Source organism: Aythya fuligula, chromosome 2 (genome assembly GCF_009819795.1).
Source record: "Aythya fuligula isolate bAytFul2 chromosome 2, bAytFul2.pri, whole genome shotgun sequence".
Taxonomy (NCBI): Eukaryota; Metazoa; Chordata; class Aves; order Anseriformes; family Anatidae; genus Aythya; species Aythya fuligula.
Window position 1 is genome coordinate 4,097,058 of NC_045560.1, and position 25,751 is coordinate 4,122,808.

The 25,751-nt window shown below is 37.5% G+C and overlaps 1 protein-coding gene across 5 annotated transcripts in view; it reads right to left on the reverse strand.

The window, feature by feature from the left end:
• The window catches only part of ADCYAP1R1 (ADCYAP receptor type I), a 138,534-nt gene that overhangs the window by 25,298 nt on the left and 87,485 nt on the right, over window positions 1-25,751 (reverse strand). For all 5 annotated transcript variants that reach the window (XM_032182860.1, XM_032182859.1, XM_032182857.1 and 2 more), the window contains exons 6-12: window positions 12,296-12,331; window positions 11,622-11,663; window positions 9,735-9,838; window positions 9,081-9,178; window positions 8,517-8,649; window positions 6,470-6,623; window positions 2,783-2,843 (exon numbers count right to left, since the gene is read on the reverse strand). In XM_032182860.1, coding sequence (XP_032038751.1) covers window positions 2,783-2,843; window positions 6,470-6,623; window positions 8,517-8,649; window positions 9,081-9,178; window positions 9,735-9,838; window positions 11,622-11,663; window positions 12,296-12,331 — 628 coding nt within the window. The remainder of the gene's footprint in view (window positions 1-2,782; window positions 2,844-6,469; window positions 6,624-8,516; window positions 8,650-9,080; window positions 9,179-9,734; window positions 9,839-11,621; window positions 11,664-12,295; window positions 12,332-25,751) is intronic.

Consider the following 25,751-nt stretch of genomic DNA (forward strand, 5'->3'; position numbering starts at 1 on the left):
AGTGAAAACCTATTGTGTACAGAAGCTATAGACATGTTTAAGAGTGAGGAGGCAGAGCTAAAATTCCATCATCCAAGTGGGTGTGGCAAGCAGCTGATTGACATCTGGCTTAGAAATTTCAGTTGAACTTACAAATGCAATATTTTTCTAGATTTACTGTAAAAGCAACAATAAGTATGCATGTGGCAGAGCAGGGGAGAAGAAAGAAAATTTAGAGATGAGATATCAATTTTACACAAAAGCACATATTTTTCCTTTGCCAAACACTGGAAAAATCTGGTCAAATTCTAGTATTATTATTCTAGCCATATAATTAGGCATTAATATATGCCAATTTGTCTAGGTAAAAATATGAAATTACAGAGGATGGAATCTACCTGTTCTTTGTTCAGTCATCTGTACTGAAAACATTTAAAGCCCAGATAATTATCTCAGATTCCAGCTGAGACAAATAGGCTCTCAGAGGCTTTTTTTTCCCCCTCTTTTTTTTTTTTTTTTTTTTTTTTTTTTTCCTCCACTGATGGATTTTAAATGTGTACTCTGGGGTGATGCATCTTCCCTTAGAAATGCCTTTTCTTCTTAGATCTACTCTTCTGCTTCTGCAGAAAGTCTATATGGTAAGCTAAGTTGTCAATGTCTTTTCCTGAAATGTTAACAGTGAACCAGATCAAGCTTGTACAAGGGTTTTATTAAGTACTTTTTTGATTCAGTCTACATGACATCTATAGGATAGATGTGATAAAAACAAACAAACAAACAAACAAAAAAAACCACAAACAAGCATCATCTCCTCAGATGAGTATCATTAGAAAGAAAAAAAGCAGTGCACCACAGAACAGTTTGTAGTATCAGCCAACGAGCTGTACCACGTAAACAGGCTCCCTAATTTCATTACAAATACATTGCTATGGTTGAGATCAGGCATACAGAACTCTTTTTCAGGATGGATGATGGGAAGGGAGCCAGTGAGATGGGGGAGGGATGTGGTTTCCATTTGAAAAGGCCAAAATCTGATCTCTGTTACATCTCTGGTGTACATCTGGTATAACTCCATTTAATTCAGTAGCACAGCTCTGGATAAACAGACAGTTGCATTTATCTCCACAAACCTGTCACTTACAATGATGTGAATCAGGAATTGAAGTCAAGGGAGCTCTGCCAGTTTTATAAGGAGCAAGCAGGAGGAAACTCAGACTCAGAGTCTGTATTTTAGTCCATGCCTTTGTCAGTGTGGTTTCCCTAGTTCAGTAATTCCTGCAATGTTTTCAAGCTCATACTGGCTTCTCCCCCATCCCCAGAACAATGCTTGCTGATTTTTAAAAAGTAACCACTGAGACGCTCAGCTAGAATCTGCCTAAATGTGTTGCATGCTAAATAGCTTCTGCAACTAAAAGAGAGGAAAACGTGCTTTTTTTCTTTCTTTCTTATTTCTTTTCTTTTTTTTTTTTTTTTTTTTCTTTTCCTTCTTTGAAATATCTCTCTTCCCCAAAAAACACAAGGACTGTTTGGGCTCCTAGAAATTAATGCATTTAAGACCTCTGTTGTAATCATAATAATGGCACAACAGGGGTTTCTGGCTTGTTTTGCATGGAAATAAATGATTTAATTTGTCTTAATGTCAAAATAGAACATTGGGTCAAAGCACTGGCTTCCCCAGTGGAAGAAGGGCTTTATGTGCTTTCCAAAAAGAGCAAGAAAGAACAAGGATGAAGAAAACATGACAGAGCGGCAAGTCTTGTACTAGTTTAGTTCCAGGTAACCATAATATAAGGAGAACTTAAAATATGACCCTAAATACCTTGGGAATCAGATTTGGGCACAGAGTAACATCTTTCACTCAGATTTAGGTTTTCAAAGGACCACTGCTGGATTTTCAAATTTTTTCTCAAAATCCTTCATTCTCCAGCAGTTTTCCTACCACTCAATCATCTTGAAACATATTTTTCAGGAAAAAATAAAATAAAAAAATCATATATCCATTCCTACAAGCTACGCCTGTTTCTCTGTCATACCAGTCAGTCTTCTGACTATGTGGATGTACAGGACCATCTCTGGGAGTCTGGAAGCATCCTTTCCTTCAGGTCTTTAGCAAAGGATACAGGATCTTTGTAGGTTTTTCTCCACCAAAGGATACTATTTGGGTGGAATCTACCCTCTTGAATTCTTTCTTAAATTATTCAATTTCCTAAATTTTATTTTATGTTCACACAGAAGACTAAATGAGAGTCTTTTTCTCACTCCTACTCATCTACCAAACTAGATTTGTGGAAAAACCTCAAGGGGGGAGCTAAACTCATAATTACCTTGGTAATCTGAAGCTCAGCGACTCCTTGTGCAAATTTCATTCATTTTATCAGAGACATCCACAATAATTTCTACAGCTGAGCTTATCAACTTTGTCTTTCTTCATAATCAGTTGGAGAGGAGCAGGGTATCATAAGTGCAATACATTTGATCACTCTTTTAAGATGAGATAAAGCATATCCTGAACTCCGCTGGCTTAACTGAACAGGAATGGAGAGTCACTGGGTCAGCTGCAAATTTACAGATGTCTACATGGCCTTCCATAATTTCACCAGTGGAATACAGACATAAACATTGTCTCTCTGGCTTTATTTATGCAGCTGAACAAGAACCATTTGGCCTAACCTGTTTGCATATTCAAAGCAGCATTGGAAGTGGAAGGAGAAATTAACTGTGTCCTCCGATCACTAGATTTCCATTTCACCTTTGTCATCATGCCAAAGGCATGTGAAATGTTTTTCCACACAGTGATACCTACCCAGTATCATCAAAGTGAAGTCTCAGCACTGCCCAGACAGTGACACAAATTGTTGGGGTGCCTGCAGAAGACAAGATGTTGTTATCATTATTAGTCTAGACTTATTCACTACCCAGCAAAGACCACTTCTCCACTGAGATTTTATTTCCTGATAACACTCATGAACCAAACAGTGCAATTCATTACATTAATTGAGAGCTCTAGAAACAGCTTTCTCAGTCAGAGTACAGGTTTGGCTTGATGGGAATGTAAAAGTAAAACTGATGAAAGAAAATAATGATGCTGTTTCAAATCAATATTGCTCAAACTTCTTGTATTGCATTTTGTTACATTAGCAATAAAACATTGTATAAAATAAAACCAGTGACATCAGCTTCAATGTCTAAAGCTACCATAATTATGCAATGATTGCAGAGTGGCAGATGTTAAGCTGTAATGGCATTATTGTATTCTTTGTATTCCCATGTGGTTTTGCTGTAAATAAGTTGAATATATTGCATTTTATCTGTTATTTTGTAAATAAGTGATTTTTGCTTTATTTATTCAAACAAAGCACATCAGGAGAGGACAGTTTTGCATTATTCACGGGAATATTTCATTTCTTTCCTGAGAAAAAAATAATCTAAAACCAAATAAACAAACAAAGACACAAACAAAAACTTGGGAATGGGAGTGTTTCATTTCTATTTCAGAGATTTCTTTAATGTTTAAAAAATGCATGTAAAATACAAATTAAAACAAAACAGTAAAAATCCAGAAATCTGGATTTGTTTTCCTTTCTGAAAACACTAAAAGGGTATTTTTTTTCAGTGGAAATATATATATTAAAAAAAAAAAAAAAAAAAAGTTAACTCATTCTTGCAAGAAAACTATGGTTGTTTCTACTTTTTATGGTAAATAATATCCTTGACTAGAAAACTGCCTACTTTTGTTCAGGCACCACTGGAAAGATAAAGTGTTAAAAAGCAAACAAAATAAGTATCTCGATAACCTCAGCTTGCAGTAGCTGAATGAGACTGTCATAAATTGACAAGAACAATTATATTTTATACATTTTTCAAGGCTGCATTTATGTCACGTTAATTAGTCATTCAGTTGAATCTACTTCAGCGAGTCTCTGTCAAATTTCATATTCCCAGTATTAGAAATAAAAATATCCCTGTTATACCTGATGAAGCCCTCCTTCTTAAAATAAATAAATAAATAAATAAATAAATTTGAAAAGAAAATGACAAAAAGAAATAAAATGGCTTTGGAGAGAAGAAATCGTGCATGTTTAATTTAAATTGGAGTCTGCTTTTCTCACATGAGAATACCTAGAAAACATTAAGATCTTTGTGCTCTGAGATGCATAATAATAATTAAAATGTCTTTAAATATTAGTCACAGCTCTGACATGCTACCTAGTTTGTACTTATTTGACTATAGAAATTTTGTTGTTACAAATGAAGTTCCATGTCTGAAACATGGTCAGGAAGGCACCTGACACCCAATGTGTCATAAAAATATAGTTTAAAAAATAATTAAAAAAAAAAAATGGATCAGCTTGGAATTTTGAACCATCTGCTGTATGAATATATATACATACATACTCACTTTTCTTTACACAAAAGATATATATAGCTTCATCACATTCTTTTCATCTTCTGAGTAACATCAGAAAACAAAAACGCCAAGGGCTGCAGAAAAGAGCTGTTCTTGCTGACTGTATTTCTGCCCTCAATAAGGCACAGACATTAGGAGAGATCTTAGCCTATCCAGTGAGCCTACTAGCACCTTGAATATTTAAGAGGACAAAATTGGATTGACTCAGCCATCTGTAGTTCTCGTTAATCACATGTGGGCACTGATGGGCTCAGCACTTTTCAAGAAACAGATAAACATCCAGCTGCTGTAAAATGCTGAGCTGTTGCCTACTGCTGCTTCAATGCAACCCTCTTCCCATCAGCTCTGAGCCGAGGGGGCCACTTTTGCCCGACATGAGTTGAAAACCTGAATCCAGAGTCTGGAAGAGCTTCTATTCTCACAAAGTGCCAATCACTCTTACTGTGCCTGGGAAACCATTATCCAAATTGAAATAAGCAGGAACTGAGAAAATATTGCACTTTAAAAAACAAAAACAAAACAACATCCCACATTTTGAGATCCTCTTATTATTATTAATGGATGGCATTGAATATGAAGTGGCATCCATAAATAGCTAGATCTTATTTTGAGTATTTATTTTGAGTATTCAACTCAGGAGTAAAAATTCTGAGGCTATGTTACAAAATAAGCCCATCTGGATAGTCCTTTCTTTACAGATGCTGACTTTTTTTGTCAGTTAATATGCTGTGTGTCGCAATATTCTCGCATTCAGATGAACATACGGATGTGAAATTTGTGCAAACTCTGTTAAAGGAACTCAACCACAGATATGTGTTTGATTTGCAAAAATTTACATGTTTTCTTTTATAGCTATCACATTTTCATATATTCATCCCCAAGTTCTCTATAACAGCCTTATATTTCATCAATAGTGTAATTATAGATCTGTGGATGGTACAAAGGGAACTTTGAACACCCTTTTTCAATAGTTTCCCAGCCTTGATATGCTATTTCTGATCACATTTTCTCTTCTTTCTTCTCTGTCTCTTTGCTTCCATTGTAGGGAATCTTTGCCAGGAACTGAAAATTTTATGTATACGCAGCTGCCTCAGGAGTAAAAAAAAAAAAAAAAAAAAAACCAACAACAAAAAAAAACCACCACCACAACACAAAAAAGAAAACAAAACAAAACAAAAAAACAACAACAACCCTCCCCCACCAACAACAAAACAAGAAAAACAACCACTACCACCACAGCAAAAAAGTAAAAAAGCTACAGATTACCTGACAGTTCATGTTATTTGGGGATTTGTTTTCAAAGAAGACCAGTTTAAGGCATGTGAGTTGTATGTAGTTTTTATGCATGAATATATGTTGTTTTTTTTTTTCCATGTAATTTCAGAAGCAAGGTTGTTTAAGTGCAAATATTTAGTTTAAACTTCTTAGAGCACATTTAAAATTAAGGTGTTCTGCATCCACCTTCTGACTTCTGCACAAAAATGTCACCAAAGTATAGCTTGAATTAATATGTTACAGGAATTAATTTATCTCCAGAAGGCCATCATGAAAAATAATTACACTGCTTATCATCTTACAACTGGACTTCTGAAACAAATCTTATTTCTTCCCAACTTTGTAAGTTCCCATTTCTCACTCAGGTATGATGAGCATTTGTGGGTACCCCTTGAACATGTTTTCAGTTTATTTATTAGCTGGGAGAAAGACACAAAGGAGGTCTTAGAGAATGGGCTAGACTAAACACTGAAGACTTGATTATGTTGAATAACATGGTAGTTAGATAATATCTCATAGAAGACAATTTTGAATTGTGGAACACAACTCTGCAAGATCATACTTAGATATGATTCCAGTTCAAGTCTATCTGAAGAAGAATAACAAGTTTGGTCTGCAGTGGCATTTCTAAACAAAGACTAAAACTAACGTGATATGAAATTGTGTATGAATCTGTGGATGGAAATACTTGAATCTGTGTATGAAATACTAGGTGGTTCATTCCTGTGCCTGCAGTGAACCTTTCAGGACAGAGAAGAAAGCTCGTCTGCACACTGACACACATTTTACATAAGAAATGTCACGTACCCCAGCCAATAATAGTGTACCAGTAGAAATATCTCCTCTCTGGGAAAAAGGTTTCTACCAACAAAGTGAAAAGGTACAATCCCTCAATGAAAAGCCAGAAATAGTTGGACATGACACAGTAGTGAAAAAACACCATCACCGCTTTGCATTCCACCTGCAGAGAATCAAGCAAAAACAAAGTTATATCCATGTTGTTTTGCTGGAGATTAGCAGACAGAGAAAATGTTTTCAACCACTCCAAACCTGTTAGTGGAAAGGAACACAGTTGGGATTAGTATTATACACTTTTAATAGTAAAGTTTTAAAATCATGAGAGTAATGTGAAGGGCCACTTAGAGAGCAAAGCTGTAAAGGGCAGGTAACCAATTTTATCAGTGGGAGGTGGCTGATGAGCGTCTGCAGACAGCTTGAGAAGCTATTGCCTTAGTGGGAGTTCACATCAGCAATGGACCTTAATTGCTAGATTTAAGCCCCCTTCCAAGTATTAAGTGCAGACAAGAAAAGAATCCAGTTGTGCTTTGAGAAACCTAAGGAAGGATGTGAAATGGCAGGATGATTGTTGGAAGCCCTGAGAGTGGGCTTGGAAAAGATGCACCCTCCTGTGTGCTCTTGAGAATTGTACTTCCTGGCCATTTGCAGGTGTTGTCACTCAGGGACTGAAAATGAAAGTGAGCAGAAGTGTAAGGAAAACTGAGTGATTTACTGTACAAAATGATAGATACTTTCATTCATTTATTGGGGAAAACAAAACAAACAACCAAAAACAATGGGCAAAAGAACAGGAAACAAACCAACAAAAAACAAACAAACAAAAACAAAATAAAACAACAAAAAACAACATTCTAAAAGCTTTAAGTGGCAACTGAGCTCTGCCATAACTCTGTGATAGCAGGACACACTTGTCTTAACAGCGCTGCATCCCAGTGAGACCTCGTTAATCCTACCGAAGTGACTTTTTAACACATCACAGCAGAATCACAGTATAAACTGGGAGCTCCTGCCTGGGGCAATAGAAAGTTGACAGTTTTGATGGTTCACAATTGTGTTCCATCCTCTGGGATAAGCAATATGTTTAAACCAACAAAACTTGAGTTGCTCATGTGGAAGCTCTACTAGTTTATGCCAGCTGATCTCAGGCCATTAGATCACTGGTTCCAAGATGTTTTATGCTTCAAGTGTATTAAAACAAAGAAACAGATGCCATTGTTGGAAGAGTGATATGAACAAACTACAGATCTAATATGGCTTCAGATTTTTAAGGAGAAAAAAATAAAGCAGAATCTATTTTAAATGATGAAGAAAAGTCTATGAAACAACATAGATGCACTTGTAGAAGTGACTCGTGGGGAACTTATCTCATAACTGGATAGATAAAAGATAACTCACTATAATTCTGCCAAACACAAAGTGAGCTGATTTGTCAGATCAAATATTACCCTTAAATATAAGATAGGATTAATGATGTATATATTAGATGTAAAGTATATGTAAGTACAATAGTGAAAGAGACTGCTTTCCATGAAACCACGCTATGAACAGCTCCTCTTCAGAGACAAATACATAAAAAAAAAAGTGAATATTAGTGTTTTGTTTTTTTTTTTTTTGAGAATGACTATCAGTAATATTTTCTTGTGCCTGAGTGTTCATTCTCTTTAACATGACTCTGCCCAACATCCATAGCAAGTAAGGCCCTGGAGAAAAATCCAGACCCCAGGTGAAGAAAATTGCTTATCTCTATTCTCATTGGATCTGTCGCTATGCAGATCCATGAATGAGAGAAACAACTTGATTGAAGTCAGAAAATGAAATAACCTTGTAAGTTTCTCCTAAAGCACAGACCAGTAAGCACTGCAGACATCACAGAACCATACCACTCACACTTTTATTGTGAACTGTCAGGGAAGTATACCAGCAATTACCCTCTCTCCCAAAGTCTCCTCAGTCTCTGATACCCAACAGGCTGATACCTGCCTCACACTTTTTGTTATTTAAAAAAAAAATAAAAAAATAAAAAAATAAAAATGGAAAGGGCTTTCTTTTTACTTACAGTTGAGATGAAACAATGATTGCCATCTTGTTCAGCATAAAGAACCCCATCTTTAATGAATACAGATATCGCACGTAGGATGAATGAAACAAAGAGATTCATGTGGATAAAATTTCGAGTGCAGTGAAGCTTCCTAGAGAGGAAGGAATAAGAAAGAGGAAAAGAAGAGAAGGGGGGAAAAAAAAAAAAAGAAAGGCTTTTTGTAGAAATCGCACATTCTAGTACCTTGGCACTAACAATAACAATGTCTGAAATTCTGAAAAGCAGGAGTGTAAATAATACTGACCCTAAAACCAAGCAAGAGGAGGATTGTCCTGCAAAACCACACTAATTAACATAAAATAGACTCAATTCAATGCAGAGAGTTTCTGCAATTATATCTGCAGTTTACTGAAATATGACTACTGGAGAGATTCCAACCTGGGGGAACAACTCAGCTAAAGGCTTTTCTCCCCACTTATTTTGCAGCTGGGGAGATAAAAGCTTAAATGTTGTTTTGGGCCAATGAGAGCCAGTCTGTTTTCTCCAGTGACTAAGTAGCAAACTGCTCACATCCTGACTCACCTGAAACGACACAGGATAACCATGGCGGTGGTGAGGGAAACAAGAGAAGTGCTGTATCCAACCGTGTATAGAGCCTTCACAGATAGATAGTAGTAATCCTTGGAAGAAAAATATCACATAGTTAAATGATTTATCTATATTCACCTCTTTCTTACCCTGTCAATGTGCAGAATGAACCATAGGCAAGATTTGTTTCTTGAACAGATCACTTGTTTTTTCCACTTGTTTCCCCTGAGATCTCACTATGTATTAGATGACTGCTTTATATTTGGCATGCCGTTGGGTTTGCATAGCGTGAATCTTATTTGTCAGTGAACTAGCAGAAGCTGTCTATATTTTTGTGACCATTCTGCACGTACCTGTAGAAAAAAACCCCTTGGGCTAAAGGAGACTTTAGTCTATAGGAAACGAAATGGGGACTAACTTGTGCTTCCTAAAGTTACAAGCTGCATCAAGAGTAAACATTCACATTCTGGAAATACTCACCACTGAGCTAAGAAGAACTTCAGTCTCATGTATTAACATCCATAAATTTGTGATTGTTTCATTATAATTACCATCAAATCAGAACATGACCAGAAGCTGGACAAAAAGCAGCTAGCTCCACCCTCCCTCCTCTCCCCATTTGTTTTTAATTGTAATATTAATTCCCACCTGATTGTCAGACTCTGTTTCATTTTCATCAAAGCCGCAGGCATCATAATAATGAGGAAAAGGTTCAGACCAGCCATCTTCAGTGCAATTTCTGCTGATGTCCCCTATGTCAAACATACCAGGTACAATTGGGAATGTGACACTATTGAAGCAAACACCAGAATGTATCCTGCATCCCCCTGGTACATGACCAAGGAAAACTCCATGGTACCATTGGGAGTACTATTTGTTTGAGTATACACAGAAAGTTTTAATGGCGCCTTTAACCTGTAATAGATACCATTGTATCTTTAATAACACAGCTCTACACTAGGCACCTACTTTTACAACTGGTCACCAAAGAGCAATAGAGATCTAACAAGTATAGTCAGTGTTTCCAGAGCATCAAGGACTCTTTCCAAAGCAGATACGAAAAACAGGGCTCAGCTAAATGTCCATACCTCTCCATTGACTCTGAAAGGCATGTTGGGAATACATCCTTGACATAGGCATTTGCACTTCAGAGTAAAATATCAGTCCTGTGCTTAAATACAGGCACATTTTGCTATTTGAGATGATCTATATTTGAGGCATCTGCATTGGACTGTCAAGAAAACATGGTGTTAATAACTTTTTATTTATTTATTTATTTATTTATTTATTTTATTTATTTATTTTTTGGAACAGCTGCTGAAAGCCAGGCAGAATACTGTCCAGTATTTACAATAATCATCATACATTTCTGGTGAGGCTGCTGGACACTCCCCTACAGTCATATAGCACATACATCTTCAAGCCTAGGCTTTGTTCTGACAGTGACCCTTTAAGAAGTGTCTGTAGGAAAACAAAGGAATGATTCAGCAGGAATCTCTTCCTTGTTGTTGTCTTGACAACAATTGCCCATTGTGGCTTCACTTGGTAATTTCCCTGAGAACAAACCTGTTTCAGATCTTCTCACTTTCCTTTGTTTATTATCTGTGCCAATCACAGTTTATGACCTTGATTTAAAACACGTGTTTGCAAGGAGTTTTAAAACTGGCTTAGAGAAAACCTCTTTCTCTTTTTCTCTCAGTTTACCCTGTTCAGTTAATTTCTTTTAAGGACTAGGTCCTAAGTGTCTCTCTCTGGCACTGTTAAAAGACTTAAAGCTGCTTTGGGAATCAAGAGGGTAATGTAGAAGAGGAAAGTGTCTCTTGACACTCTCTTTGTTACCAAGTCTGCCTCAGGTGGGATGGCCTCCTTATTGCTCTTTTTAAGTACTATTTTTAAGTAGCAGTTATTTCTCTTTAACATTAAAAAAAATAATAATAATCATTTTTCAAAGTACTACTTTTTTTTTTTTTTTTCTTTTTGGAATTTAAGCTATGGTGAGAATTGATGAAAATGTCAAAGTTCTTGTTGTTGTTGTTTATTTGCTTTGCTGAGGTTATGAAGCTTTGTATTATTAGAGCAATTTAGTCAAGTAGCTCATAACACTAACAGTGACTTTATTTTTAGAGAATCTGTTTGTCACCCGTGTAGCAGAATATATCAATTTAATCACAACATTCATTTAAGAACATCGTACTACGTGGTAAATTTTGGTCAATTATTCCTTCATGTTCATCCCTAGTTTTTCATAGAAAATAAACACTGAATCACGGTTTTGAGCTTCCTTTATGCTGTTTAGTAATTACTGTTAAGCAGGTAGATATAATTTTAACAACCTACTTGCTAGATTGCAAGACTGCTTGAATAAATTCTCATAACACTGTTAAAATTTAGGCAGCAGAAATTGTGTCACCATAATTAGAGCTGATTAAAAAATAATATTTAAGTGTCAGAAGAAAAAGCTGGCACTTCCTTTTTAAGAGAGTTAAATTAAAATAAATAAATAAAGGAGAAAAATTCCATGGATCTGTTTCTTACCTAGGGGAGACTGGGCCGTGCTTTCCAGCAGGTCATAATCACCTATAAAAGTGGAAATCTGGTATGAAATAGTTTTGATTGCATTTTCTATTAGGACCAAAACTGGTCTCAGTGGAAGTCAGTGAATAGAATCAAATTGATTTTATTTGTTTGGATCAGACCCAAAGGCAATAAATTCTTGATTCTGTCTTTTCTGGAAGTAAACATAGTTTTACTTGTAAGTTTAAATCAAGGTTGAAGCAATAAAATTAAAAAATTGCTACTGCAAACAGCAAGCAAATCGATGAAAAAGAATACCATCAAACTAGGACTAGTTTTACTTTAAAAATATAAAATCTAAGCATTGTAGCTTTAGAAATCTATAGATATTTAAGTAAGGACAGCCTTTAAAAAAATTCATGAAAAATGATTTCCATTCATCAGTCACAAGCAATGAAAATTAATTGGCTTTAACGAAGACAATTGAAGTTTCTGTTTCTAGGATAGACCACACTGAATTCTAGAAACAGATCATATTTTTTATTTTCAGTTTTTGTCTGAATGTTATATGTATTCATCACCGTAATAATTGGCATACAAAATAACTTTTATGTAATCTGACACTGTCATTTGCATTACAGAAAATTTTTGAGAAAAGAACTATGTGGGAGGTAGTCAGCATAACTGGTTCTTACCTGCATGAGCTTGGCCCAAGTTATCTACTTCCCAACCTGAAATTAGAAGAGAAAAAAAAATTACTTTGATCTTGAAAATAGTTTGTTTTCCATAAAATGAATAGAAATAGGAGAGCTCATGGTGGAACTGCAAGAGAATTATTATTATTATTTTCAAGTTAAGTAAGGAACGTTTATAGATAGAGTTTTTCAGATGATGGTCTATTGCAATGTGCTGTTAAATCTTTGTTTATCATGGAGCTTCATTGAACTCTAGGAAAGATATGAGAAAGAGATAAGGGATTATTATTGTTATTATTATCATCATAATCATAATTTATTTTAATTTATTTTAATGGGCTGAAATAAGAAGAGGCCACACATTTCCAAGGTATTGTGCCAAAAGTCATGCTGATTTGCTTATTAGAAATACAAACATTAGAATAGGAAATCTTAAAAGTTTGGGTTTGCATTAAAAACTTCCTTTTTCTTTATTTTTTTTAGTCATAAAAAGCTTGAATTATCTCAAACAAACCTCCCACTAAGCCTGCTATTTATTTAACCCAGCTGCACTGAAATGAGACTTTCCTGAATCCTCAGTGGATTTTGGCTGGGGATGGATGTTGGAGGATGCATATAGAGGAGCTGCCTTGAGCCACTGCGTGGTGCTGCTGCATCACATGCAGTGAGACATGGAGGAGTTGTTTGGAGTAGCTTTGCCACCAGCCCATTGATTAAATAGGACCAAAGAAAAAACCTTGCCAACGTTTCAACGACTGTCCTATCAGGTTAAATGTACAAATTAAGCTTAGCTCTGTATTCCCTGGAACAGCTGCAAGGCTTCTGGTTGTTCTTTAACTCTGGACATGCAGCCATCTCTTAACTAGGGATTGAAAACACCCATCATCTATTTGTGTAAGGTTTTATATTAAAAAGTTAAGTTGTACACAAAGATTGGCTTTGATCCTATAGGAAGAGGAGAAAACAGCATCTAAGGAAACAAACTACTAAAGGGTGTCTTTTCAGTACAGCCTAAAATGTATTTTAGATTTTATACTTTTTCAGAACTGTTATCATGTAGTTATTTGAAATTCATTGATTTCTCTTCGTCCTTTTAGTCAGATGTACTTTTCAATCTTCAAACTGGAAATAAAATGGTTTAGTTTAAAGATGATGAACGAAGTCTAGGAAACAAAGCTGAAACATTTGCTAAAGAACCATCACATTTTTGACATCCTCTCTTTCAGGTAGGCTGCGCTGTGTCTTTGATGTATGTAATCAGCATCAATCTTCAACATACCTACGTATTCAACTAGCTAGTTACTCTGAAGAGTTAATCCTCAATGCCATGATAAGAATACTCTCAGTCCTTTGGCTTCTCCGCCCAATTCTGACCACTTTCCAAATTCCATGTATGAGCTTTCTTGGATGTTTCAAGTTCTACATAGGTCTATTTATACTGAAGATAAAATCACCAATATTCTAAACATTTTTCAGTGGAGATCATTCAACCTGCTGCAGCAGATTAAAGCACCAGATGTTGCAGAAGCACTACAGCTCTGCTCCAGGTTCTTGGCAGAATAACAGAGATGCCTCTGCAGAATATTTTGGACAGACCTGTGGCCCTCCTGAGCCTACCAAAAAACAGGTTTATTAACAGTGATCAGCTCAGATATAGATAAAATATGAATTTGCTAAAATATGAATTTAGATTATCAGCTTTAGTATAACGTGGGAAATTTTGCCTCATCAAAAAATGAAAAAAGAAAATAGTCACTGTTTGTGTATCACTGTCTTATAAAGTCCATATCCTAAATCCACTCAAGCCAATAGGTCATCAAGGTTCTTTATAAGAGGTCATTTCACTTAAAATTCCATATCATACAATGACCAATAACAGAAGAGTAAGAAAAAGATGCAAAAACTCCAAGCTCTTTGACTCACAAAAATCTGGTTTTAGTTACCATTTGTAGTGTGGCTTAAATCCTAAGATGCAATATTACAAACTACAGAATTTTTGTTGGAGGGAGACCAAGACACTCTTAAGTAGATTGAAACATGGTATTCCTGGCATCTTGGCATGTTACACTGGTAGATAAAAAAAAATATATATATATAATAATAATAATAACAACAATAATAAAACACACACAAAACATTTTTTGAAATGTAAATGATATTTTTAATGTACATTTTTTCTCCTGTAATCTAGAAAGGAGGAAATAAAATCTGCTATTATTTCACTCTTAAAATGGGAGGTAGTTGGATACAGTGATGTTAAAATATCCTATTTTAGATCATTTTGAATTTCATGAATCAATGTGAACATTACATTATATTAATATAGCTTTGCAAAATGAAGAGCCTTTTTATGTTTTGTTTTGTTTTTTTTTTAATAGCCAGATTGTTTTTGCACTTTAGCTGTGTTTGGACACTATAAAAGGATTCACATTTTCAGCAGTATTCATTTTCTGATTGCTGTAGGAGCAAGATTGCCTTTTATTAACATATTTGTCTACAGCTGAGTCCTTGTTAATGTACTGAAGAACATTCCAGTGCAACCTTTTACTATACAGGCTTTTAAGGCTTGATCCATCAAACTAATTCGCACTAATAAGTTAAGCTACTAGAAAGTCAATTAGATTTACACTGAACATTATGGCCTGAGTTATAATGGAAAGTCAAAGTTTACCTAATGAGTGTTAAGATAACATAGGTGTATAAAATTGTGTATATAGAATCATACAATCACAGAATTGTTTGGGTTGGAAAAGACCTCTAAGATCATCTGGTCCAACCTTTAACCTAGCACTGCCAAGTCCACCATTAAACTGTGTCACTAAGCACTGCAGGAAATACATGGATACACTTATAAAACCACAGTGAGGGAACATACATGGGGCTTTAAATTCCTATGTGCTACTGCTGCATTTCTTTCTGATACTGAATATTTATGTATCCAGCACCAGAACATGTCTGTTCATGTGACATATAACTGTGCCAATGGGTATGGTTACTCATAGGTATGAGAGTGTGGAGTCTGTTTGGATTATTTCTGTGCTTAACATTTAAGATGTCAACATACATGGTGATGTTAACTTGCATTTGAGTTTGGTAGTCTGGGGTTTTATTGAAATCTGTACATAGAGCAGCTCCTTTAATTTTTCAATGCTACCTGTTTTTTTTGTTTGTTTTGTTTTCATTTTGTTTTTAATTTGGGGTTGTCATTTGTTTATTTGTTTGTTCCATTCTGACTCTAGAGAGACCTCAGCAAATTGCTCTGGTGTCAGCAATGTAATGGGGAAAACTGCAGGCACCTTGCTGTGTTGGCACTCACATACATCCTCTTGTTGCTCTGTTCTTGGGACATAGACAATGAGAAACTGGTGCATTAGGCTTGAGTGATGAAACAAAGGAAGCCCACTGAGATGATTATAAAACAGGCTAGATGAATTACATTATTCCCACAGAGCGGGAGAATAAATAAAACACCTTTTTACCTGCATTTTGACTAGAAGCCTAGATATCAATATTTTAACTTAAGGGTTATATTAATGATTTACATAAGTGCCCCTCACGTATATTTAAATAACAGCACAGCCCAAACTACAGAAAAATGGTGCCAACAGCAGCTATTAAACAATAGCTTAGAACACCATTTTTGAATCAATAACTGTCTGCATTAGTCACTAAACTCCTGAGGAAGCTAATGTTATTCTTGACAAAGGATGGTTTGTCCAGTGTATTGACAGATAGTGTTATTCACTATTTGACCAGCTTGAATAGGAAAGTGTCATTTGAGAAGTAAAGCAAATCTTCCATTAGTTCTTTAACTGTCATTATTAATTAGGTGTTATTTGTGGTACTACTTAGAGGCTTTAAAGAAGATCTACCAGACAGATGAACTTTCATTTCCAAAGACTGAACAGAGAAATCATAGAGAAAATACTGTGTATTTCTATTTACTACATGAAGAAGTGAAAATAAAATTAAATTCAAAGGACTTTGCCAAAGGATTGATCTAGAAAGAGTTAGTAGCAAAGACCCAATTCTTTCATGACCATTTCTTGCATGTGAAACATTTCTTGCATCTGAGAAACATTTCTTTCTCAGATTTTATTTGCTGAGCCTAAAAAGAACAAATACCTCCTTACTATCTTCCATAGTATGAGAAATTTAATGAAAGCAATTGTTGCTTCTGCTTTAAAGTGAGCAGGACTGGCAAAGCTAAAGCCAAGAAACAGCCTGTGTATGATGAGCCTCGGCACTCTGTGCAGCCTTTTAGATCGTCTCCTACGTGCCAACTCCGTGCTGGCTGCTTTCGGTGTCAGCTGGCATGGCAACTGCTTTATCTCCCATTGATTTGTTTATCTGAGCACAACTTGCATTTAACCCTTTTGTTCCAGCCTTTGCCCATTATTAGTGCATGGAGGGGAATGAAAGGCTTCAAAACTATTCTGTCCTAAAATGGCTTGTCCACACTTCTACCTTATTTCTACCATTCCCATCTCAGAATTTGTTGGAGGGACATGTTATGAAAAACATTTCATAAAATCACTTGTTATTGTGCTGTCCAGCTATGTGAATGACAAGCTGGTTAGGCAGGAATCCATTTTTTCCATTTTCTATAGCATTGATTAGAAGCTTAACATCGAATACATAAACATGAAATAAATCAACCAGATCTTACACCTGACTCCACAGCATCCACCACCACACGGTGCCTTTTTGCTCCCTTCTACATTGCTGCATGCTGCTCTCATGCACCAGCAATCTGTTCAGCCGGCTGGTAAAGCCACAGTCAGGAACAGCAGTCTACTTAGCAGCTTTCTGGGACTTTCTAAGCTCCCCTAACTGTTACTGTTCACACGTTCTGCCTGCCATATCTGGTGCCCTCTGCCCTCTTCTATATGTGGGCACACACACTGTCAGGTCATCCTTATTTTTGGGGGGAAAAGTGATCTAGATCCAGCTGCTAGGTCTTAATAATCTCATTAGCAGAATCTGTAGGAAGTGGCATCCAGGCAAGGTTTTGGAGTTAGCGGACTTACAGGATCCCACACCTTTCCCTATGCTAAGTGCTTTCCTCCAGTGTTTCTGGGGGTTGCAGTCTCTCCGGTCTCATGCTCCATAGCCAATACTTTAAACTACAGTTTGGAATTCATTATTTCACTTGGTATTAACTGCATAATGCCATTTTTCTGGTCAAAGTAGTTTGAGAACATAGGGCTTAATTCACTGAAGAATTAAGTGGTAGTGTTCTGCTATTGTTCTTTTAGCAAACATGAAAATTGAGACAGTGGAAAATTACAAGTAGATACTTTCTGCATCTTTGTTAACCACTAGCTTGTGCAAAACATTGCAGTAAAGATAGAGCTGACATACAAGCTCTTGTGTCCTGTACCCCATACATATTTTAGGGCACATGGTTTCATGGCAAGAAGGCGAGAAGACCCAGTGAAACATGTCTGGAGATCATGGGAGAATCCCAATGAGGTCACATGTGGAGAACATAAAGGCTGTTGTACTTAGGTATGGCAGAGGCAGAGCTGCTGTACAGATGTGATCAATAGCATGTAAGGGACATTATGACTTCTTTTCTTCCTCTTCCTTATCAAAGGCTATGAAACTATCGGTGGACTGAGGTCACCATGGCAACTGCTAGGCATCATTGAAACATTATGTGCATCCTTCCTATGAGGCTGCCTGTCACAGGAGTACCCATTAGAGTGCAGGATCTGCACAAATACTGTCATAGAGGCTCCTAGCTCAGAGAAGGGTCATATCTCAGAGAAAAACAGGTGTTTTTCAAGCAAGAAACAAAACAAACAAACAATATTGTCCAACGTACATTATCAGTTATGAATTAAGTCCCAGAGAAGAAGTCATATTAGAACACTTGCTTAAAGGCAAGAGTGAACGTGTGCCCACCACACCTAAAATATTTCAATCAACTGGAATTCCTTTCTTAGTTATTTGAGTCAAAGGGAGAAACAACAACACAGCAGAGGCTGATGGTAAAAGCTGAGGCAGCTGTCCATGTTGCACCTACAGTGATACTCAGTATTATTACTCAATTATCCTTTTCAAGTCCAAGTGTTCTCCACACTTCTCAGCAGCTCTCAACATGTTCCATCCTTGGATACTTCCCAGAAGAGCATAGTTTTTGAGTTCTCCAAGGCCAATTAGCTTTCTGATCACATTGCCAAAGGCCTTGAGTTGTGCTACAGATTTTTCCTGGTAACCACATAGGATCTCATCTTGTACTGGACCAAGAACTTGATATTTAACTGAATTGATCAGAAGAATTCAGAGCAATTGTTGCTCTTGGTCATGTTCAGTGTTTGAGTATCGGGGACACAGAATCCTTTGTCCCCATAATTTGTTGGGAAAGGACAAAAATGTCATTTTTCTGGAAAAAAAAAAAAAAAAAAGGTAGCCATGAAGCCTTAAATAGATGATTGGAAATGTAGATATGGCTATTAATCTTTGGTGGCAATATCGTCCTCCAATTTCCATTTGCATTGCGCATAGCCAAAATTTCCATTTGCATTTGCATGGCCTCGAGATTAACTCCCCTTGTCCTTATGGGGGACTTCAACTTGCCGGACGTTAACTGGGAGTGCCACACGGCTGACACAAGCAAGTCCAGGAGGTTCATGAAGCACCTAGATGATAACTTCTTGGTGCAGGTGCTAACGGAGCCAACTAGGAAAGGAGCCCTCCTAGACCTGTTGCTAGAAAACAGAGAGGGTCTGGTGGGAGATGTGGTGATTGGTGGCTGCCTCGGTCATAGCGACCATGAAGTGGTTGAGTTCAAAATTTACGGTGACAGAAGGAAAAGTGCCACCAAAACCTCATCCCTAGATATGGGGAAAGCAGACTTCAGGCTGCTCAGGGAACTAGTCAGCAAGGTCCCCTGGGAAACTGCTCTTGAAGGCCTCGATGTCCACCAGTGCTGGTCACTCTTTAAGCGATGCCTCCTAGAAGCACAAGATCAGGCAATTCCTAAATATCGCAAGTCAGGCAGGCGGGGCAGGAGGCCGGCGTGGCTGACCAGGAACGTTCTAATGGAGATTAGGCGGAAAGAGAGAGTGTTTCGCTACTGGAAGGAGGGCCAGGTGTCATGGAAAGAATACAGGGATGCTGTTCGTGTTTGTAGGGAGAAAGTTCATGTGGCCAAAGCACAGCTAGAGTTGAAGCTGGCTGTGTCTGTGAGAGAAAATAAAAAGTTTTTTTTTAGATATGTGAATGGAAAAAGGAGAACTAAAGAATACATAGGGCCGCTCCTTGATAGGGAAGGTCTCCTCACAGACGACGACATAGGCAAAGCAGAGACGCTTAACGCCTTCTTTGCCTCTGTCTTCAATGCCGATGATGGGCTTCGGGACCCAGGGTGCCCTGAGCTGGAGGACCGGGACGGTGGGGATGACAAACTCCCAACTGACCCTGAACGTGTGCGGGATTTGCTACTCCACCTGGATCCCTACAAGTCCATGGGTCCGGATGGGATTCATCCCCGGGTGCTGAAAGAGCTGGTGGACATCATCGCGGAACCTCTTTCAATTATTTTTCAACGATCCTGGGAATTTGGAGAGGTCCCGGTAGACTGGAAGCTGGCAAATGTTGTGCCGATTTTCAAGAAGGGTCAGAAAGAAGACCCTAGCAATTACAGGCCTGTCAGTCTCACGTCAGTGCCTGGCAAAATCATTGAGAAGTTGGTTCTCGAACTTCTTGAGGCGCACCTGGGGGACAAAGCAGTCATTGGTCCCAGCCAGCATGGGTTTGAGAAGGGTAGGTCCTGTCTAACTAACCTGATTTCCTTTTATGATAAGATCACTCGTATGGTGGACCAAGGGAAACCAGCTGATGTGATTTTTTTGGACTTCAGCAAGGCTTTTGACACGGTTTCCCATAGGATCCTACTGGACAAAATGTCCACCATACAGCTAAATAAAAACATTATACGATGGGTGAGCAATTGGCTAACGGGCAGGGCCCAAAGGGTTATGGTAAATGGGGCTGCGTCAGGCTGGCGGGCGGTCGCCAGTGGGGTCCCTCAAGGCTCCATTTTAGGGCCGGTACTTTTCAATATTTTTATAAACTATCTGGATGTAGGAATAGAAGGTATTTTGAGCAAGTTTGCTGATGACACCAAACTTGGAGGAGTTGTGGACTCAAATGAGGGCGTAAAGGCCTTGCAGAGGGATCTGGACAGGTTGGAGAGCTGGGCGATCACCAACCGCATGAAGTTCAATAAGAGCAAGTGCTGGGTCCTGCACCTGGGACGGGGAAACCCTGGCTGCATGTACAGACTGGGCAATGAGACGCTGGAGAGCAGCCTAGAAGAGAGGGATCTGGGGGTCGTGGTAGACAGCAAGTTGAATATGAGCCAGCAGTGTGCCCTGGCAGCCAGGAGGGCCAACCGTATCCTGGGGTGCATCAAGAACGGCATCGCTAGTAGGTCAAGGGAGGTGATTGTCCCGCTCTACTCTGCGCTGGTGCAGCCTCACCTCGAGTACTGTGTGCAGTTCTGGGCACCACAGTATAAAAAGGACATGAAACTGTTGGAAAGTGTCCAGAGGAGGGCTATGAAGATGGTGAAAGGCCTTGAGGGGAAGACGTACGAAGAACGGCTGAGGTCACTGGGCCTGTTCAGCCTGGAGAAGAGGAGGCTGAGGGGAGACCTCATCACAGTCTACAACTTCCTCGGAAGGGGGTGTCGAGAGGCAGGAGACCTTTTCTCCATTAACACTAGTGACAGGACCCGCGGGAACGGGGTTAAGCTGAGGCAGAGGAAATTTAGGCTTGACGTCAGGAGGGGGTTCTTCACAGAGAGGGTGGTTGCACACTGGAACAGGCTCCCCAGGGAAGTGGTCACTGCACCGAGCCTGTCTGAATTTAAGAAGAGATTGGACTGTGCACTTAGTCACATGGTCTGAACTTTTGGGTAGACTTGTGCGGTGTCAAGAGTTGGACCTGATGATCCTTAAGGGTCCCTTCCAACTCAGGATATTCTATGATTCTATGATAGACTATGATGCTGTGGCAGAGGAGGCATGTTTAATTATAGCTTGTCCTCCTTGCTTTGGAAAAACTGAAGTAATTCCATGGCTTTAATGCCTGTGGAAAACCTAGAGAGGGAAACAAGTAGGAAAGGATGTGCTATCTAGTAAGCGCTATCTAGGGCTTTCTGAACACTAAGCAACAATAACATATGTACAATCTGCAGACGGCTTTGAAAGCTGTCCCAGGGCATTAGCTAGTACCTATCTAACTATTTATCTATCTATCTTAAATATACAGGTTTATATATACGTATATATATACATAAATAAACAGCTACCTTTGCATTGAACTTCCTTCTGACTGTTACATAGGATCTCAAATAAAGTGAAGTATAAGCATACACAGAGTCCTGGACTCTTCAAAGACTAATTAAGTGCTGATGGTTTATTATTATTCCTGAGACAGAAACACTATGGGATGATCTATGTCTGATTTTCAGAGAATGCTCCCTGCTTCCAGTCTATTTTTCCCCTGTTCTTCATGCAGGATGCTGAAATACCCACCAGGGGTGAGATATATTTGAACAGAAAATCTAGACCTCTGCATTGAACTTTTGCCTTGCCTATTTGACTGGCAAACACAATTTCCAATTTCAGGCTGCTGCAATGCTGACTTTAATTTTAGTTAGTAGAAAAAAAGTAAAATAAAATCCTCTGTCTTCTATTTCAGTAGAAAATAAGTGCACAATATTTTCAGATGCATTTTATTTGTTAGAAGGCCTTTGATCTTTAAGAATCAGTTTTTCTTTGTGTTTATATATGAAAAAAAAAAAAAGGCCAAACTAATACCAGATGACTTAAAAATATTCAGAACAGCTTTCACCTTGAGAAGACAACAAATCTTTATTTGCTTTCACCTGGTTTGGGAGTTAAATACCATTTTCACAGTAATATGCAGTCAGCAATTAAAGGCTTTTCTGCCAGGACTATTTCCCCAGAAGTGACACAGGGCTTTCCACATGTGCATGTGTAATATCAATTCCCCTCTCATTAACTTGTGTCTTATCATCCATTTTTGTTTGATTAGGGGTAACATTCAAACTCAAACAGGAGAAAAAAGACAAGGACGATTTACCAAATTCAGTTAACCCTGAATTCATAAATCCAACGTTGCATCCCTAGTGCAGAATATATGAGGCTTGGTGTTTCTGCCAAAAGTACTTGAGTGACTCTCAGTATTTCTAATGAGATCTGTAATAGACTGATTTTCAATAGACAAGGATTTTCAATCCTTGTTCTCAGGGACAATAAATGTTAGTGGCTAGCACTGAAGACATGACTGAGTACTGTGTCCAGTTCTGGGCTCCCCAGTACAAGAAAGACAGGGATCTCCTGGAAAGAGTCCAGCAGAGGGCCACAAAGATGATATGGGGTCTGGAGCATCTTCCCTATGAGGAAAGGCTGAGAGACCTGGGTCTGTTCAGCCTGGAGAAAAGAAGACTGAGGGGGGATCTTATCAATGTTTATAAATATCTTAAGAGTGGGAGACAGAGGGATTTGGCCAACCTCTTTTCAGTAGTTTGTGGGGACAGGACAAGGGGTAATGGTCACAAAATTGAGCACAGGAAGTTCCACACCAACATGCAAAAGAACTTCTTCGCAGTGAGGGTGACAGAGCACTGGAACAGGCTGCCCAGGAAGGTTGTGGAGTTTCCTTCTCTGGAGATATTCAAGGCCCACCTGGACGCCTACCTGGGCAGCCTGCTCTAAGGAACCTGGTTTGGCAGGTGTGTTGGACCCAGTGATCTTTCTCGAGGTCCCTTCCAATCCCTATAATTCTGTGATTCTGTGACTATCAGAGCAGCAGCAAGCCAAACAAATATTTTGGTTCAAAAACATGAGAACGGAATAATATTCTCTCTTAAGCTCTACAACATCGTGATGCATTCTTTATTCCACTGAATTTTAATTAGACCCCTTAATCCTGGTACCAGCATGGGATATGTTTTGTGCATTTATTAAAATTAGGTATATTTTCTCTGTTTTACATAGTTTACTATGACTTTGCAGTCATGCTTTTTTTTTTTTTTTTTTTTTTTTTTGGGTGCCGCAGGCGTTGTCCTATACTGAGTACTGGATAAACATTCTGAATAGCTGGAAGATTCAGTAAGAGCTAATCATATTTATTATTTGGATTGGTGAAAGAAGACAGTTTCTCAATGCAGAGCATATAGCAATGCTCAGAAAGTGCTTATTATCATTTGTATTAGTTTTTACTGCAAATAAAATATCTAAATATATGCTCATTTCTGATCTGGTTACTGGGTTTCTCTCAACGACCCCTTTGAGAAATTTGGCTTTATAAATTTTATTACTACAGAGTATCTCAGCTGTGCAAAGAAAGAAAAGCTTTTGGCATCTGTAGATTTCCTCTGCTAGACTTATCATCACTGTCCACCACAATAAAAATAAAAATAAATAAATAAATAAAACATAACAGTTTATATCCATGAATGCAGATAACTATGCTGGGGACATGTGTAAGTCTTGCTATGTCATATTGAAATGCTACTTCACAGATTACCATGTTGTTTTTTTGTTTTGTTTTGTTTTGTTTTGGTGTGTTTTTTTTTTTTTGTTTGTTTGTTTGGATGGTTTGGTTTGATTTGTTTCTTTCAATGCAAAGATAACTTTGAATGCTTTAAATTTCCTCTGTGCTAGAGGGGTTGTCTCTGGAGTTGGTACTTGGAAGGCACTGGAGAAAACATAATTTACAAAAGCAATATCATGGAAATTATGTCTTCCAGTGAAAATAACACTGTGAATTGATAGAAGAAATGAATTTGGAAGAGAAAAAATAACAAACCAACCAACCAAACATCAACATTTAGGAATCCTCCAGAACAAAACCCACTGTAAATCCTTAACCTTCTAGCTTAAAAAAGGCTGAGGAACTACTGTGCCTTTTTCAGGTGGAGAGATTTTGAGAGTAATCTTTTTGTTCACAATCTGCATCTGAAAAAAAATGAAAAATTCTGATGATTTTAGGGGAGCAAAGAGGTGAAATAAAAATTTACAAGGAAGGGTAATTATATATCATGAGATTTGCAAAAGTTTTTAACATTGGGATTTCTGTATGATGTTAACAGCAATTCAGATGTTACTGCTCAGTCCAATTACAATGAAGGTCAGAACAGAGTATATTTTCAAATTCTGAACAGCAAGAGATGATATTTTTAACTGGATCCTCTGAATCATTTTTCAACAAAGCATCTCTATGGATGATGGAATTAAATTAGTTAATTTTTATTTTTAGACTCCATTTCTTTTTCATTTTACTGCATGTGGAAATCAGACATCCAAGTCAAGACAGCCAAATTCCTTTCTGAAATTCATCAAACAAACAAGACTTTTCCAGTGGCTTCATTCATCTCAAGATAAGCATTTGAGATAGGTCAGAGGAAACATCTACAAGTACGTATTGCTTTCCATTCATTGAACCAGAAATCCATGTTCCCTGTTCAGACATACACAAATAACTTTTGATATCCATAACCAAAAGAATTAAATTCCTCCCACTCTTTAAAATTAATATTTTCCCATATGGTTTCCCTGCTGTCATCCAAGCAACTGTAACTACAGGTGCTTTGGGGCTTCATAAGACAAGTATTTTTAATGTATAAATTAAAGTTATTGCTACTATTTGTAAAAACATAAAAAAACATTTTTTGTCATATAAAAACCTTGTTGGATTAAGAATGAGTATGTTATTAATAGATTTTATTGGCACTGCCTAGCTTACTTACATAATCTAGAAACATGGAAGCAGCCAGAGAATACTATAACAATCTATAAAATGTGATTAGCCATGTCTTGGAAACATTTTAGTTATCTAATAATCCTTTATTTAAGGAACCTCCATAAAATGTGACTTTTTTCATTAAGCGCTCCTTGAAGCAAATATACTTGGCTAATTAAAATTAGCAGTAATGATACTGAAAGCCCATGCTGATTCACCCAAGAGAGTGATTATGGATGTAGATATTTCCACCTTGGGGTCACTAGTGCAAATCCAGTCAGGCCTGCAGAGGTTTCAAACTACTCCAGATTAAATGTTTATTTGTTTATATAATGAATTATGAATCTCGGTTTTGTTTCTACTGAACAGATGTCCAAAAACCCTCAAACCCACCACTACAAGTGGTAACAGCTGTCACTTTTATTAGTGGTCCCTTAAGGAGATAAAGAAAGAAGACATATATTTACACTGGACTGACTACTTTTCCCTTAGGGTCATGCTATCACCCTGTTAGAGGCCAAATGTGAAGTACAATATACAAACCAGGCTGTAAATCCTAGGCAAATATTAAAAAATCTTATTTCATATATCTAATTTATATTTTTTGTTATGGTAGAGCATTTCATTTTTATATAAAGAAATATTTTTATTTTTCTAAAATGTATATTAC